The sequence below is a fragment of the Dipodomys merriami genome, unplaced genomic scaffold, assembly GCF_024711535.1.
Source record: "Dipodomys merriami isolate MVZ:Mamm:240054 unplaced genomic scaffold, mDipMer1.0.p SCAF_19, whole genome shotgun sequence".
Classification (NCBI taxonomy): Eukaryota; Metazoa; Chordata; class Mammalia; order Rodentia; family Heteromyidae; genus Dipodomys; species Dipodomys merriami.
The window spans coordinates 17469250-17486437 of NW_027203270.1; the positions used below are offsets into that span (position 1 = coordinate 17469250).

The 17188-nt window shown below is 46.0% G+C and overlaps 1 protein-coding gene across 1 annotated transcript in view; it reads left to right on the forward strand.

Annotated features, from left to right (window-relative positions):
- Positions 1 to 1085: 1085 nt before the first annotated feature.
- The window catches only part of Usp22 (ubiquitin specific peptidase 22), a 40186-nt gene continuing 24083 nt past the window's right edge, over positions 1086 to 17188 (forward strand). The window contains exons 1-4 of the mRNA XM_070027536.1: positions 1086 to 1477; positions 10286 to 10418; positions 13946 to 14059; positions 16566 to 16667. Of these exons, the coding sequence (XP_069883637.1) occupies positions 1307 to 1477; positions 10286 to 10418; positions 13946 to 14059; positions 16566 to 16667 (520 nt within the window). The 5' untranslated portion in view covers positions 1086 to 1306. The remainder of the gene's footprint in view (positions 1478 to 10285; positions 10419 to 13945; positions 14060 to 16565; positions 16668 to 17188) is intronic.

Sequence of the window (17188 nt, forward strand, 5' to 3'; positions counted from 1 at the left end):
GTCTCACGGACTTTCCTGCCCGAGCTGGCTTTGAAGGACAGTCCCCAGATCTCAGCCTCCTGAGTAGCTAGGATTACAGGTGTGAGCCACCGGCTCCCGGCTTGTGATTTTACTTTTCAGTAAGCCTATATTCTTTTCTCAAACATACCTTTCCTTTAGGAATGGTCTTATCAGATGTTCCTATAAACGTGTTTTCTGGAACTCAAGGTGATTGCAAACTGTGGAGAGAATGGCTTAGCAATAGAGCAAAGCTAGATACAAAATGGAGGCAGAGATGCCAGGCGTTTCTCCTGCAGTTCACGTCAGCAAAACTAGGTTAAGTACCTGTTACAGACACATTGTCAATAGACCGAAAACGTGTTGTCTGTAGGGAGGGGGAGGAGGGCTACGTATTTATTGGGATTGTCTGTGAGAAATAACCATCCTTAGGTCTAGCCTAAAGTTTAATTACAATATTTTCTCCCACAGATTTAGTGATCGCACCTTCCATTTCAGTTCCCCATCGCTCATGGCTAATCTGTCACGGGTTACAAAGAAGGTAGAGCCCTGCTGAAAGGCCTAAAAAGACAAGAGGGGCTGTCATCATCAGGGTAAGACTCAACAGGCAAGCGCGGCCCGGGATGGCAAGGCGCAGAAGCAGGATCCCCGCCCCGCCTCCACCCAGCGCTCCGCCTCTTTGCGGCAGAGCTCTAGCCGGTGCAAACCGGTTCAAGGCCCAGACCGACACCCCACTTTACCCAATCCTCACCACGTCCCCTCCCCCTAGCTCTGCGTGGGAGACTTGGGAGTTGTCAAGTTGCTAACGTTTCAGGAGGCGACTGGAAGTCAGACCGAATGAGCTATCAGCCTATGAAAACGGCCGGCGGTTCCTTGGGATGGCAAGCAACCAATAGCATAGGTGCAGGGGCGGGCTCTCACCAACACCAGAGGAGGAGGAACGATGAGGGCGGGACCTGGCGCACTCCGAGTCTGCGCACTTGGGTGCTAGCTGCCCGTTCGGGGTGACGTAATCTCCGCCGGAGGCCGCGGCGCCCCGCCCCGCGCCGCCCTCCGCGAACCGAGAGAGCGCAGCTCGAACGGCCAGCCAGCGGCGGCTGCAAAGCTCGGGGGCGGCGCCTACTTCGCCGCCGCCTCTCTCTGCGTTGGTCGTGCTGTCTTTGTCCAACCGCGTCGCAACCGCTTGCGCTTTGTTCCCGGTGCCCGAGTCTGGGCCGACCGGGCGCGCCGCGGAGTAGCTGCCGCCGAGCTGGCGTCGTCGTCGCCCCCCTCGCCGCCGGCCCCGGCGCGCGGCCGGGCCTTGCCCCCCATGGTCTCCCGGCCTGAACCGGAGGGCGAGGCCATGGAGGCCGAGCTGGCGGTGGCACCGTCGGGCTGCTCGCACCTGGGCAGCTTCAAGGTGGACAACTGGAAGCAGAACCTGCGGGCCATCTACCAGTGCTTCGTGTGGAGCGGCACGGCCGAGGCCCGCAAGCGCAAGGTGCGGCCTGCATGCTTGGCGGCCCGGCTGGCCCGGGCCGGGGGGTGTCCTCCGGCGGGGCTGCGGGCTTGGGTGGGGGCGGGCAACGGTAACGGAAGGCGGCTGGGGGAGGGGGAGGGGGTTCTTCTCGCCCATCCTCCGTCCCTCTCCGCCCCCACCCTCCGGCCGTGGGGGTGGGGGCGACGCCGCGGTGGGGCGGGGCTTGGGAGACGAATGCAAATGGTGCGGGGAGCACTCCTAGAGGAGGTTGGGAGCCTGGGACTCTAGGTGAGGGGCTTCTCCAACGTTCTAGCCTCAGGCTCCTGCCCGGGGGGGTGGGGCGGGACCGCTAGAGGGGAGGATTTGGAGGAAAAAATATAAAAAGAGCCCAGCACTTTGACTGGTTGTAGATCTTCTGTCACCATCCGGAGGCCCCCCCCCCTTATACTGGGGTGTCGATCCATGAAGGTCGGAGAGTCGGGCCTTTGGCCGTGGATTGGGGTTGTTGGGGTCCCCCCGCCCCCGGGTTGCCAGGATTGCCGGGTTGCCAGGACGCTGCAGGGGTGGACATAGGGAACTGAGCGGAACCTCATGCCCCTGTCACCTCCCTATATTTTCTTTTTTTTTTTCTTTCTTCTTTTGCCAGTCCCGGGGCTTGAACTCAGAGCCTGAGTACTGTCCCTGAGCTTCTTGTTTTGCTCAAGGCTAGTGCTCTACCACTTGAGCCACAGCGCCACTTCCGGCTTTTTCTGTTTATGTGAGGAATCGAACCCAGGGCATCGTGCATGCTAAGCAAGCACCCTACCACGAAGCCACATTCCCAGACCAGTTTGGTCTTTCTCCAGTGCCCCATTTCATGGTACTAGTGGATAGACCAATTATTCTGGGACCAAAGGCACTGATTCGGGAGCCTTCCCTCACTTTCTGTAGTCTGATGTCCTCCCTCTGAGGTTTCTCCTTTCCTCTGGGCTATACTTTGAACCTGGGTCATGAAATTCTGTAGGATTCTGTAAGATTCTGAGCATTCTTTTCCCACCCGATCTGCATATGTATTTCCTTTACTGACTGGGTTGTTGCCCTTTTGATGTCCTCTGTAGTGTATTACGGCCCCTACTGCCTTGAAAAATCAGAGGATTTTTTTTCCTCTTGCTGCAAGGAGGCCCCTTTATTTAGAGTCAGTGTAGATGTTAACTTGCTTGGTGGCAGCAAGTTCCAGAGCCCTGATCAGGGCCCAAAGTTCCATCTGTTGGGTCAGCCACCCCTGAGGAAGAGCCTTTGCCAACCTTCCCTGAAGTAACTACTCCCATGAGTGAAGAGTGTCAAGACTGTGAGGGCCTGGGGTTTTTCCAAATGAGAAGAAGTATAATTTTTCCAGTTCAAGATGTCAGTGGTACTAAATAGGCCATCCTCTTGGACTATGCTGAGTTAATTTGCTGAGGGGCATTTGCAACATCTGAGCCTGAGCTGTCCAGCCTGAGGCGCCAGTTTACAGGTTTGGGGTCTAGCTCCACTGGTTGAGGTGAGACTAATGTGTCAGGCTTATTAGCTCAGGCACCTTTACTGGCTGCTGAAGGGCAGTTGGGATGTACAGTGGAGGTACAAGTGTCCTTTCTGCAGAGTCCCCTGATAAATGGGTTTTCTTTCTTTCTGAGGCTTAGATAATTTTGCTAAAACTCTGCGGTGGCTGATCCTGTGAATTTGCATGGAATCTCACCCATGATGGCAGTGTTGAGGCAATCTGTAACCAGCAGTCTTCATAGGGGAACTGAAGTTTGGACTGTCAGGAGATAGTAAACTTCACTAATAGTGAGGAGATGGAGGGTGCCTTCAGGGGCCAGTCTACAACAAAAGATGACCATTTGACCGAAAGTCTAAAGACACCTGGGAGTCATCTTGACTCCATAATCCCTAAAATAGCCCTTTGAAAATTCTTTTTTTTTTTGGGTCGGTCTTGGGGCTTGAACTCTGGGCCTGGGCACTGTCCCTCAGCTCTTCAGCTCAAGGCCAGTGTTCTACCACTTGAGCCATGGCGCCACTTCTGGTTTTCTGGTAGTTAATTGGAGATAAGAATCTTACGTACTCTCCTGCCCCGACTGGCTTTTGAACCTCAGTCCTCAGATCTCAGCCTCCTGAGTAGCTAGGATTATAGGCGTGAGCCACCCACACCTGCTTGAAAAATTCTTAAGCCTATAATGTAAGACAGTTGGTTTAGAATGACTCCCACCCATGTTCCTCCCTGCTTTGGTGTTGTGTGGACAAAGGTAGGTCACTTGCATCCCTCACAGGAGTTTAGATGCTTCTTGACTGAAGATGTGCTAGTATAAGCCTGGGCCTGGTCAGAGGTCCTATTACAGAATGTGAATCATTGTTAGGCCATGTAAAGTCATCATGGAACCACAGATTAGGACCCACTCGGACTCCAGCCTCCGTAGCTTTTGGCTGTGGAGCCACAAATAGTTTTACATTCACATTCATACAAGAAGTTACACATTCCCTCCTCCCTTTGGGAGTACCCTAAACTGGTAGCCCTCTGAACGAGATGTCCTGAACTGGTGGCTCCCTCTGAAGTGGCCTGTTCTTTGTAAAGTGAAGCCCTAAAATGGTGACTACTAAAAGAACAGGCCTAAACTGGTGGCTGGCTTTAGAAAGGACTGCAGACTGCGGCCAGAGGTGATCGGGCTCCCCTTTCATCCTACCAGACAGAACGAGAGATCTAGGCCCTGATTCAGAAGCAGGAGTTCAGAGTTGTTCCATCTCTCCATTGAGCCCAGGAGTGCCACTTTCTTGGTGACAGGACCCAGGAGAAGGAGCAACCTCGTTCAAACATAGGAGTGCTGCCCACTCCAATGAGAGCAGAGGCCTGCACGGGTGGCTCAGAGGGCCAACTTCGTAGTCAGGGAACCAACATGTGGAAAATACTCTGGGAAGAAGCAAGAGGCACTGGGAGAGTTAGAGAACTCAGTTACACCACTGGGCCCAGAGGATTCCTGCTCCAGGGTCTCATCCTCAACCAACAGGAGTACCATCCTTTTATAGAGCACAGGTACCCTAGAGGTTACATTTTCTTGAAAATTACTTGCAAGCTTTTCCTTACCAGGTTGAGCTAGTTCTCAAAATGGCAGGTTTCCTTAACAATTGGAAATGAGAATCTTATGGACTTTACTGCCTAGGCTGGCTTCAAACCAAGATTCCCATGTCAGCTGCCTGAGTAGCTAAGATTACGGGCGTGAGCCACAAGTGCCTGCCATCTGCTTGACTCTTAAGGGGAGACACTGGTTGATGGCATTTAAGGCTGGCTCAAGCAACCAAGTATCATCTCACCTTAGTACATTTAATTTAACTTTTTCTAAAAACATTCTTTTTGTATGTTGCATTTTGTTTCCGACCTACAAAAGTTGTCCAAGATTGATTTGAGCTATTCTAGGTTTTTGTTGTTTTCAGTGTTGGGGATGGAATCCTATCACTAAGTTATACCCTCAATTCATTTTTAGTTTCTAGCTTCTAGGGCAAAGAAACTCTGGATACCTGTTTTGAAAAGATTTTCTAATATAATAATGGTGGTTTTAAGTCTAGAATTGTGCTATACTACTGTACAGTGGTCACTAGCCACATGTTCTATTTACATAAATTAAGATGTGATACAATGTAAATTTTAATTTCTTACTTGCACTAGCCATACTTCAAGAGCTTGGTAATCATGTGTAGCTGGTGGCTTTCATAAGTTGGGACAGTACAGACACAGAACATTACAGCATAATAGAGCATGCTGTTGGACAGTAGAGAAACTATTCAAAAGATGTGAAAATTTTATTAATATATCAGACAGCTTTCTGTTTCTGTAGTTAGTGTAAGTTGCCTTGTTGGTTGGCTGCTTAGTGTTAGAACAGCTCTTTTGGTTATGTTGAATCCATCAGCCTGGCAAAATAGGTCTTTAGTGGTGAGTGGCAAGTCACCTGCAGCTACGCATCCTGCCCTTGTCCTGAAAAACAGTCAATTGTGGAAGGTGGGAGAAGGATCGAGAGGGATCCCAGTGCCTAAAGATCTCCCATTAGGTCCCAAGCCCTTGTCCAAATAATACCATTTATAACTTTGAAATAATTGGGTATGGACACTGGGGTGGTGTCTGTGCGGGTACAGGCACACTGCCACCCATCCAAGTCATCATGAATAGCTCCCCCAAGGAGTCTAGCACCAATCAGGAGGTGCTGGCCCTCACAGCCAAGGCCTCTCAGACCTCCAGCACATTGGATTTCTTGCTAAGATGGCATCTCCTGTGCCTATACCACAGAACCAAAGGGCTGATAGCAGCCTCTGGGCCACCCATCTATACAGGTCTTTCAGGAGGCTTCCTGGTGAGGCACCACACAGCTGACATTCAACCCACTGAGCCTTGCTTTGAACTTGCAGACAGTCCTGATGTACACTGTGTTCACTGATAACATATTACAAATTTAGGAACAACTAGAAACAGTTTTTGCTAAGTATGTAGTTTGTACATAAAATGTTACTTTTGCCGGATGCTGGTGGCTCACGCTGTACATAAAATGTTACCTTTTCCGGATATTGGTGGCTTACACCTGTAATGCTAGCTACTCAGGAGGCTGAGATCTGAGGATAACAGTTCAAAGCCAGCCCAGGGGAGGAAAGTGGAGTGAGACACTTATCTCCAATTAACCTCCAGAAAACCGGAAGTGGCACTGTGGCTCTAGTGGTAGAGCACTAGCCTTGAGCTGAAGAGCTAAAGGACAGCGCCCAGGCCAAGAGTTGAGGCCCACAACCCACCAAAAAAATAAATTAAAAAATAAAATAAAAAGGGGCTGGGAAGGTGGCTCAGTGGTACAGTGCTTGCCTTGCATGCCAGAGGCCCTGGGTTCGATTCCTCAGCACCACATAAGCAAAAAATAAAAAAAAAAACCCAGAAGTGGCGCTGTGGCTCAAGTGGTAGAGTGCTAGCCTTGAGTTGAAGATCTGAGGGACAGTGCCCAGGTCCAGAGTTCAGGCCCCACGACCAGACCCAAAAAAATAAAAAATAAAAAAATAAAAATATATCCTTTCCTATTAAAGAGCTTTTTTAAGGTATTGTTATTTATAATAAGTTTTTTATTGTAAAAATACTGTACAGAGGGGTTACAGTTACATGAGCAAGGTATTAAAGATCTTTATAATATTGATAGTAAAATGCTTTGTGAAGTAATTCTAGGCTCTTGTTCTAATGCCTGATCAGAAATCAGTATTTATTTATTTTTTTTGGGGGGGGGGTCCGTTTGTGGGGCCTGAACTCTGGGCCTGGGCGCTATCCCTCAGCTCTTCAGCTCAAGGCTAGCGCTCTACCACTTGAGCCACAGCACCACTTCCAGCGTTTTTCTTTTTGCTTATGTAGTGCTGAGGAATCGAACCCAGGGCCTCATGCATACAAGGCAAGTGCTCTACCACTGAGCTACCTTCCCAGCCCCTGGAAATTGTTCTTTTTTTTTTTTTTTTTTTTGCCAGTCATGGTGCCTGAACTCTGGGCCTGGGCACTGTTCCTCAGCTCTTCAGCTCAAGGCTAGTGCTCTACCGCTTGAGCCACAGTGCCACTTCTGGCTTTTTCTGTTTATGTGGTGTTGAGGAATCGAACCCAGGGCCTTATGCATGCAAGGCAAGCACTCTACCACTGAGCCACCTTCCCAGCCCTAATAAAATATTTTATAACTAGAAAAATAATCAGTATGATTTAACTGAGGATCATGCATTACGTTTTTTCAGTCTCTAGAGTCTGTTCATGTAGAATTGGCCAGGTTATATTTGTCTTTATTACATTGGCATTTTTGAAGAGCACAGGACAGTTGTTTTGTAGAAAATTCTTTATTTTGGACTTGTCTGCTTTCTTCATGAGCAGAGTTAAGGTAAGGCTTGTTGGGTGAGTACTATGTGTGGTGAAATGGGTGGTTCGATTTGAGGTAGTAAAATTATTTAACATGGTGTTGGCCAGAGTTCGCTAGTGTTGACCAGAGTTCTCTGTCCTAAAAGGGAAATTTTCGTTCTTTTGGGTTCTGGTCATGGGGCCTGAACTCTGGGCCTGGGCGCTGTCCCTCAGCTCTTCAGCTCAAGGCTAGTGCTCTACCACTTGAGCCACAGCATCACTTCCGGCTTTTTTCTTTTTGCTTATGTGGTGCTGAGGAATCGAACCCAGGGCCTCAGGCATGCAAGGCAAGCGCTCTACCACTGAGCCACCTTCTCAGCCCCTAAAAGGGAAATTTTCACCTAGGGAAAAGTTTGAGTCTCTGGGTAAAACTATATCCAGTGCCCTAATAAACCTACACACAAATATACAATGTATAGTTTAATGTGTCTCTTGTTAGTCAGATTTCTGATATTGTGACAAAATACACAGAGGTAAACAAAAAGAGGAAGTGTTACTTTGGCTCCTGGTTGCAGAGACTTCAGTGATGGAGTTGGTGAGGTTGGTGGTTCCTTGTCCCTGTGGTGAGACAGTCTGTCATTGTGAGAGGTACACGGGAGAGGAAACTGCTCACATCACAGTGGCCAGGAAGCAAAGCAAGAGGAAGAGACCAGGGTACCAGTATCTTCTTCAAGAACCCCTGATTACCTAACTTCTTCCCACTGCCTAAAAGTCCCACTACCCTGTACCAGCACCTCTTGCTGGAGACCAAGCCTTCAACACATTCATCTTTGGGGGCGCTATGAATAACCAATCCACAACAATATTTTTTTAGTGAGGTGAAATCACATTTAACCCAAGCAGCATTAGTGTGTTCATAATGCTGTGTGGCCACGGTACAGCTCTGTCAAGTTTCAGCACATTCTCATTTGTGCCTTGTTCTCTCTGGCTGTAGGACTTAACTTAAATGGAACCATATAATTATGTGACCTTTTGTATCTGACTTCTTTTTCCTGTGATTATGTTCTCATAGTTCTTGTTATAGTTTTCTTGTATAGTTTCTTTACTTTTCATGGAGAATAACGTGTTATTCTATTACACAGTTTATACTGTTCATCAATTGATAGAATTTAGTCTCTGTCCAGTTATATTTACTTTGTATTACCAGCATATTTTTTACTCAGTGGTTCTAGTGTATATTCTTACTTGAATCAGTTATTTTTATGATGATTATGAAATGAAGAGTCTAGTATTTTTGTTTTTCCTACAACAGTTACTATGTGGAGTTCTATGAAGACTTTTAAGAGAAGACTGAGGATAATTTCAGTATGCATTTGGGATTGCTTTTGTTTTGGTTTGGGCTTTGGTTTTGTGCTGGTACTGGAGCTTGAATTCAGGGCCTTGAACTCCCACTTGCTTTTCCATCAAAGGCTCATGCTCTACCACTTGAGCCACACCTGTATATCTGGCTGTTTTCTGGTTAATTGGACAGTCTAATGGACTTTTCTGCCTGGGCTGACTTCAAACCTCAATCCTCATTGTCTCAGCCTCCTGAGTAGCTAAAATTACAGATGTGAGTCATTAGCACATAGCAGGTTTTAGTTTCTTTCTTTCTTTTTTTTTTTTGGTCCGGTCGTGGGGCCTGAACTCTCTGGGCCTGGGCGCTGTCCCTCAGCTCTTCAGCTCAAGGCTAGTGCTCTACCACTTGAGCCACAGTGCCACTTCCGGCTTTTTTCTTTTTGCTGATGTGGTGCTGAGGAATGGAACCCAGGGCCTCATGCATGCAAGGCAAGCGCTCTACCACTGAGCCACCTTCCCAGCCCCTGGTTTCTTTCTTTCTTTCTTTCTTTCTTTTTTTTGTCAGCTGTGGGACCTGAACTCTGGGTTTGGGCACTGCCCCTCAGCTCTTCAGCTCAAGGCTAACGCTCTACCATTTGAGCCACAACACCACTTCCAGCCTTTTCTGCTTATGTGGTGTTGAGGAATCAAACGCAGAGCCTTATGCATGCAAGCAAGCACTCTACCACTGAGCCACCTTCCCAGTGCAGGTTTTGGTTTCTTGAGGGTTTTTACTCTGTAGTCCTGCTGGCTATGTATCCCAGGCTGACCTTGATCTCAGTCCTTCTACCTCAGCCTCCCAAATGCTGGGGTTACAGGTATGCATACACACATACCTCCTGGGATTCTTTTGTTGTTGTTGTTGGTTGTAGAGCTTGAACCGGGCACTGTCCCTGAGCTCTTTTGCTCAAAGCTAGTGCTCTACCACTTTGAGCCACAATGCCACTTCTGGTTTTTGAGTGGTCAGTTGGAGATAAAAGTCTCATAGGGATTTTTTTGCCCACGCTAACTTTAAACCATGATCCTCAGATCTAAGCCTCCTGATCTAAGCCTCCTGAGTAGCTAGTATTAGAGGTGTGAGCCACAGCACCCAGCTATAAGTTATTTATTCATGTTTGTATTCAAACAATGCCAGACATGCCCAGTGGGATATCCTTTCCATACATCCCCTCCTGTGCTGTCAGTCTGTATGGTGTGAATGTATGGAGTTGTTTACCACTGCACTTACATTTGCTGTGGTTTAGTTACTAGTTTTCCAGTGTCAGTCTTTCTTGTTAATGAACTGTTCCTTTTTTTTGTTTTGTTTTGTTTTGTTTGTTTTGTTTTGTTTTGTTCTTACCTGTATTGCTTTATTACAAATGTGAGTGGCACTGTCTTGGGGCACCAGTCAGGACCAGGAAGGAGAGAATACAGTAAATGTCCTGGTAGCTTAATGGCTTCTGGCAAGCTAGTTTGAGTTAAATGAAGTAAGTTACTTTTGGAAAGAATTAAATAATATAGGTACTGTTTTATTTTAGTAAGACTCGGAGAAGAAATTTCCTGTGCTTTTTGCCATCATTGCCTATTTCTCTTTGAGAACTGTTGCTTATTAATTCTCTCTCTAATTTCAGGCAAAGTCCTGCGTCTGCCATGTCTGTGGTGTCCACCTGAGCCGGCTTCACTCTTGCCTGTACTGCGTCTTCTTTGGCTGTTTCACAAAGAAACACATCCATGAACATGCAAAATCCAAGCGGCACAACCTGGGTAAGACATCACCCGGAGGCAGGAACAGCTTTATTTCCTCTTGAAAGTCTACTTGTTTTTCTGAAATGGCTCATGCCCTTCTTATGAAGTTTTATGGGAGAATAAAAGAGAGACAATGAATTCAAGTGGGTTTTCCTTAATTTTTTTTTAATGTTGATATGAACAACATGGGGGGGCCTGAACTCTGGGCCTGGGCGCTGTCCCTCAGCTCTTCAGCTCAAGGCTAGCGCTCTACCACTTGAGCCACAGCGCCACTTCTGGCTTTTATCTTTTTGCTTATGTGGTGCTGAGGAATTGAACCCAGGGCCTCAGGCATGCAAGGCAAGTGCTCTACCACTGAGCCATCTTCCCAGCCCCCGTTTTATATAATCTTAAAAGATTAGTGCTCCATTAACTTGTTTTGAAGTATTGCTATGAACGCTTTGGTGCTTCCTTTGGTAATGGATATCAGATCCTTATCTTCCCCTTTTGAGATAGTTAAGCATTTGTTCCATCAAGATAAATTTGCCTTTTATGTACTTAAAAATTCATATTCATCTTTCATTCTGGCAATCACATAAAACTCAGCTTTACTCATTTTCTTTTCTTTTCTTTTTTTTTTTTTTTTGGGGATCCGGTCATGGGGCCTGAACTCTGGGCCTGGGCGCTGTCCCTCAGCTCTTCAGCTCAAGGCTAGCGCTCTACCACTTGAGCCACAGTGCCACTTCCGGCTTTTTTTTCTTTTTGCTTATGTGGTGCTGGGGAATCGAACCCAGGGCCTCATGCATGTAAGGCAAGCACTCTACTACTGAGCCACCTTCCCAGCCCTACCCATTTTATTTTCTAACAGTTGTCATTAGGTATTTCTGTCCTGCAAAATATTGCTTTAGGTTAAATACTGTGAGGTCTTGGGATATATTTGTATGTATGTGGTGGTACTGGGGTTTGAACTCAGGGCCTTGCACTGCCTCTTAGCTGTGTGTTTTTTGTTGTTGTTGTTGTTTAAGGCTGGCAGTCTGTCACTTAAGCCACAGCTTCACTTCCAGCTTTTTTTTCCCCCTGGGCCACACAAAAAAAAAGTTGCGGTTGTCAGAGTAGAAACTTGTTCTACCTCATTTTCTTTCTTTTCCTTTTGCCAGTCCTGGGGCTTGAACTCAGGACCTGCACTGTCCCTCAGCTTTTTCCCATTTACATGTTTTATTTGGAAATGTTTATACCAGAACAATGAAATTAAACTTTAGAGACAATGGATATCATCAGCTTATTATAAAAGGGAGATATGGAAATTATTTACATGATGAAAGATCTCAGAACTTCCATGGAACGGACAGCTTCACATGAAACCATTTTAGTGATGTATTCACATTACGTACTGCCTAAGAATGTTACCATCCCTAAATATGAAATAATTCTTGGGGGCTGGGAAGGTGGCTCAGCAGTAGAGCACTTGGCTTGCATGCATGAGGCCCTGGGTTCAATTCCTCAGCACCACAAAGCAAAAAGAAAAAAGCCGGAAGTGGCGCTGTGGCTCAAGTGGTAGGAGCGCTAGCCTTGAGCTGAAGAGCTGAGGGACAGCGCCCAGGCCCAGAGTTCAGGCCCCATGATCGGAACCCCTCCCCCCCCAAAAAAATAATTCTTGTCATCTATAACTACTTTGGTGCATCCATATTCTGGGAAAATAACTTTATCACCCACTTTCACACTAACTGGCTGAATCTGTCCACCCTTTCCTTTAGAGCCCAATCCCACGGCAACTGCTATGGCTTGCAATACTTTTCCTTGAGACTTTTCTGGAAGCATAATGCCTCCTTTGGTAACAATTTCAGCTGCACTCTTTTCGACCAACACTCAGTCAAACAGAGGAAGAAACTTCCTAAATGCTTGTCCAGCCATGACTCTTTGCAGTTGCTACTCAGACTCTGCTCTCATACCAATGCTGTAAGGAGAGACCCGCAGTCGGGCTAGAGGACACGTGAAAAGCCGCCTACCACACAGGCGTGCTTGCAGCAGCCTTCTTGAGCTGCTTTTGCTCAAGGCTAGCACACTACCACTTGAGCAGTAACACCACTTCTGGCTTTTTCTGTTTATGTGGTACTAAGGAATCAAACCCAGGGCTTCATGTATGCTAACTCAGCAAGCACTCTACCACTAAGCTCTATTCCTAGCCTCTCCTCCTCATTTTCATTAGCATCAATTTAGTTGTACAAGTGTGTTTTGTTTTGTTATGTTCAAATATACATAGATTATCATCTGTCACTCTCCCTTTTCCTCTCTCCCTCTCTTTCCATATCAGTTTCACAAGCTCAAAGCAAGCACTCTACTACTTGAGCCATAGCTCCTCTTCCAGCTTTCTGGTGGTTTATTGGAGATAAGAGTCCCATGACTTTCCTTGCCTGGGCTGGCTTTGAAGCTTGCTCCTCAGATCTCAGCCTCCTGAGTAGCTGGTGGCGTGAGCCACCAGTGTCTGGCAGTTTCACAAGCTTTATTGTCCCATTTTCACATATACACATAAGTATTTTTATTCATCTTCGTCAGTCTCTGCTCTGTTTGATCTCACACACTGATGCCCACTCCACAGGACGTGTTATATGTTCTGTGTGTGAGTGTGTATGAGTGTGTCAGTCATGGGGCCTGAACTCTGGGCCTGGGCACTGACCCTCAGCACTTCAGCTCAGCTACCACTTGAGCCATAGCACCACTTCCAGTTTTTTCTGCTTATGTGGTACTGAGGAATCGAACCTAGGGCCTCATGCATGCAAGGCAAGCACTGTACCACTGAGCCCCCTTCCCAGCCCCATGTTATACATTCTTGGCAAACTTTTTTTTTAGTGTGTAATAGTTACTGAAAGGCATTTTACTTTTGTTATTTGACACATTCTCATTTGACACATACACATATTTTAGTCAGATTGACCCCTGGATTTCACCTTTGTCCTTAGAGTAAGAAGGTACCAAATAGAAGGAACAACAAATAGCTGCTGTGTTCCTTCTGTGGTCTTGTCACGAATTGTAGGTATAGTAAAACATTGTTATTCTGCCAAATGGCCTAGAACCTTTCTAAATATTCAGTGAGATTTTATTGTTGTTTTTTACTCCTTCTTGTACTGGGGATTAAACTCAGGGCCTTGTACATGCTAGGCAAAGACTCTACCACTTCAGCCATACACCAAGACTTTTGATCTCTGAGGCATGGATGGCCCTGGATGGCCTCATACTCAGGTTTCCCTTGCTTCCATCCCCTGAAAAGCCATGATTACAAGACTACGTTAGAAATTTTATTCTTTTTTTAGACAGAGTCCTGACATTTGAATATTGGGTCCTTTGTAAAGCATGGACACCTTGATTCCCCATTCTTTTCCTTCAGTTGTAGAAGCTTCCAGAGCTAGCACATGACCTCTTCCAGCCTAGATTGTAATATCTGAGAAATTCAAGTGCTGTGATGAGAGAGAAGGGAGATGCCACAGTGTGTGCAGAACACTCGACTTCCATGATCAACTTTGTTATAAGCATTGCCTTTCTGTGCTAAGTTGTGTGTTTCCTCCCTACAGCCATCGATCTGACATATGGAGGTATATACTGCTTCTTGTGTCAGGACTACATCTATGACAAAGACATGGAAATAATTGCCAAAGAGGAACAGCGGAAGGCTTGGAAGATGCAAGGTTGTATTCTGCTGAAATTTACCTATCTGCTTTGTCCCTTAACCCTCAGGTTCCTTCAGGTCTGTTGAGAGCAAAACTCAGTAAGAGACAGAGAAATACTAGGACATGAGTGGGAGTCAGAGGTAGTACCTGTTTGTCTGTGCTGGCAGAGTGAGTTTGATGAAAGAGATCTTCCAGTAGCTCATTACTTCCCCGAGCCCTGAATAGGAAGGCAGGTAGGGTGAAAACTACACAGGTACTCACAGCACTGCTTTCTAGGTTGTTCCTCTTGTCCAAGTCCTCTAGAAGCTATGGCTGCTGTGCATGCCAGCAATGACATTCTTCCACTTGAGAGCATTTCTGCAACCTGGAGCTTAGTTCCTTCCAGTACCAGCAGAGTCTTGTCCTGTCCCATCTAAAGGACAGATGAAATCCAGACAGATAATTCACTCTTGGCATTGTGGTACTCCAGAAAGCTTTTTCTCTCCTTTCAGGAGAGTAAACCATGTTCCTGACTAAATTGATGTAAAATCTCTGAACTACTAGGTGATATGGAGTCTGTGTCAGCAGAGTGACATTGCCAGGTGGAAAGCAGAACAGCCCACCATAGAGCCTTCCTGGCTGGGTCAGATCTCTGTTCTCCTGGTTGGTGTTTTGTGGCTCTGCTGCCACTGTGGTCTCCTTGTTCCCTTCCCTGTCCTCATGGCCCTGTAGCCAGAGGTTCAGCAGCATTATATAGCACAGTTCTTCATTGTTTCTTGGTTTCCATGATTTTTTTAAAAAAATTAGTTTTTAGTTCCCACAGAAGTTCACAGAGGTCTGCAGTAACTGATGGATCAGTATCTATGCTTTCAAGTAGGAGAATAACCATTGTGCAAGGAAAGCATGGAAATCTGGCCTGTTTTATTCATGCTTGCCTTGACTGTTCTGTAGTGAAAACACCCCCACTTAAAAAAAAAAATCAGCCAGGCTTCAGTGGCTCACACCTGTAATCCCAGCTGAGATCTGAGGATCAAGGTTCAAAGCCAGCCCAGGCAGGAAAGTTCATGAGACTCTTATCTCTAATAAACGACCAGAAAACTGGAAGTGGTGCTGTGGCTCAAGTGGTAGAGCACTGGCCTTGAGCTGAAGAGCAGGCCCAGAGTTCAAGACCCACTACCAAAAAAAAAAGAAAAAAAGAAAAAAATAGTTTTGTTATCTATAAGTAGTTGTATAAAGGAATTGCCATTCGCCAAAACAGTTTACACATACAGTGTATCTTGACCATTTTTTTTTTTGGGGGGGGGGTCCAGTCGTGGGCCTGAACTCTGGGCCTGGGCGCTGTCCCTCAGCTCTTCAGCTCAAGGCTAGTACTCTACCACTTGAGCCACAGCGCCACTTCCGGCTTTTTTCTTTTTGCTTACATGGTGCTGAGGAATCGAACCCAGGGCCTCGAGCATGCAAGGCAAGCGCTCTACCACTGAGCCACTTTCCCAGCCCCTCTTGACCATTTTTTTGAGAGCAGAATTATTTTCTGATCAGAATTATATTCATGATTAATAGGTCATTTCTGGAAAATAATTTCTGACTCATTTTCTATTCTTCCTCAAAACTTAATACCATCCCTACTACATGTAAGGTTATTATTTTTTGTGCAGAACAGTTAAAACATAGAGCTGAGAATTACATATTAAAATAGAATTCTGGGGCTGGGAAGGTGGCTCAGTGGTAGATTGCTTGCCTTGCATGCATGAGGCCCTGGGTTCGATTCCTCAGCACCACATAAGCAGAAAAAGCCAGAAGTGGCGCTGTGGCTCAAGTGGTAGAGCACTAGCCTTGAGCAGAAAAGCTCAGGGACATTGCCCAGGCCCTGAGTTCAAGACCCACAACTGACCAAAAAAAAAAAATAATAAAATAAAATAAAAATAAAATAGAATTCTTCCAAAGTCATTCTGCAATCTCATCTGCTTGATGCTTACTCCCTAAAGTTTATTGACTTACGCAGAAATCTTAGGCAATGTGAAACAAATACCTCCAAGTGAAGAGCGTATGATTAGGGTGAAGGATGATGCTTATTAGCATTTGCACCAGCATTTGTTGGGTATTAGTCTCCTATGGTATAAAAGCTCTTCAGTAGGTAGATTGCTGGGGACAGAACTCAGGATAGGCAAGTGCTTTCTTACTGAGCTATGCCTCAAAAATGCATTTTCTTTGTCAGTCTCATTTACAGGCAGGAAAATCCTTCATCTTGTTGCCAATTAGTTCCCATTGGAACTGAAGCTCCAATCTTTATACTCAGGGATTAGAGGCATGTGGGAAGACAGCCATTTTGCATTAGTGTTGAGATGGCATTGATGAGTGGTATTGTGTTCTTTTTTTCAGGAAGTGTGTCTTGTTCCTGTCTCAGTATAGGAGGGTGTTAGAAAGCCCTAACATTATGGGTTATGAGTTATGAAGTAACTGATCAATAGCACATCAGTACAGCTCTTATTTATAAATACACACCATGAGAATTTAGCTAACAGCACCTGTCCTTTATCTGCATTAGGCGCTGGAGAGAAGTTTTCAACTTGGGAACCAACCAAACGGGAGCTGGAACTGCTGAAACATAACCCCAAGAGGAGGAAGATAACCTCCAACTGCACCATAGGTGGGTGGGGGATAGTGCGCTGAGCATGGTCATTTCTCATTTCTGGTTAGGTGTCAGATAAACGTAAATCTGTAAGCTTCATAACACCACGGTTCTATTTGAACTCTGCTTATCTTTGTGTCCTTCATAGATTTGCTTATTATTAGCATTCAGGTATTGGGTACCTGCTTTCTGCAGACGCAAAAGACTGGTGCAGAGAGTCACTCCCTTGTAGGCACATGTAAAGGACACAAGCATATTCTGACCAGGTTTATCTTTAGGAAGATAAATGAAGATACCTGAGAATGAAGATGTTCACTGAGTGGCTCAAAAAAAGAGGAGTTGTACATTTTAGAACAATTTTGAAAAGCAATGTTGGGTTGTTAGAGAGGCTTCATTCTCATTGTTTTTATGGAAAATACATTTTGGATAACTCTAAGGAAACCTAAGTTGGAAGGGGACATGATGGTGAACATTCCTGTGTCGTTCATATAAAAATTACAGCCATGGCTGGGAAGGTGGCTCAGTGGTAGAGTGCTTGC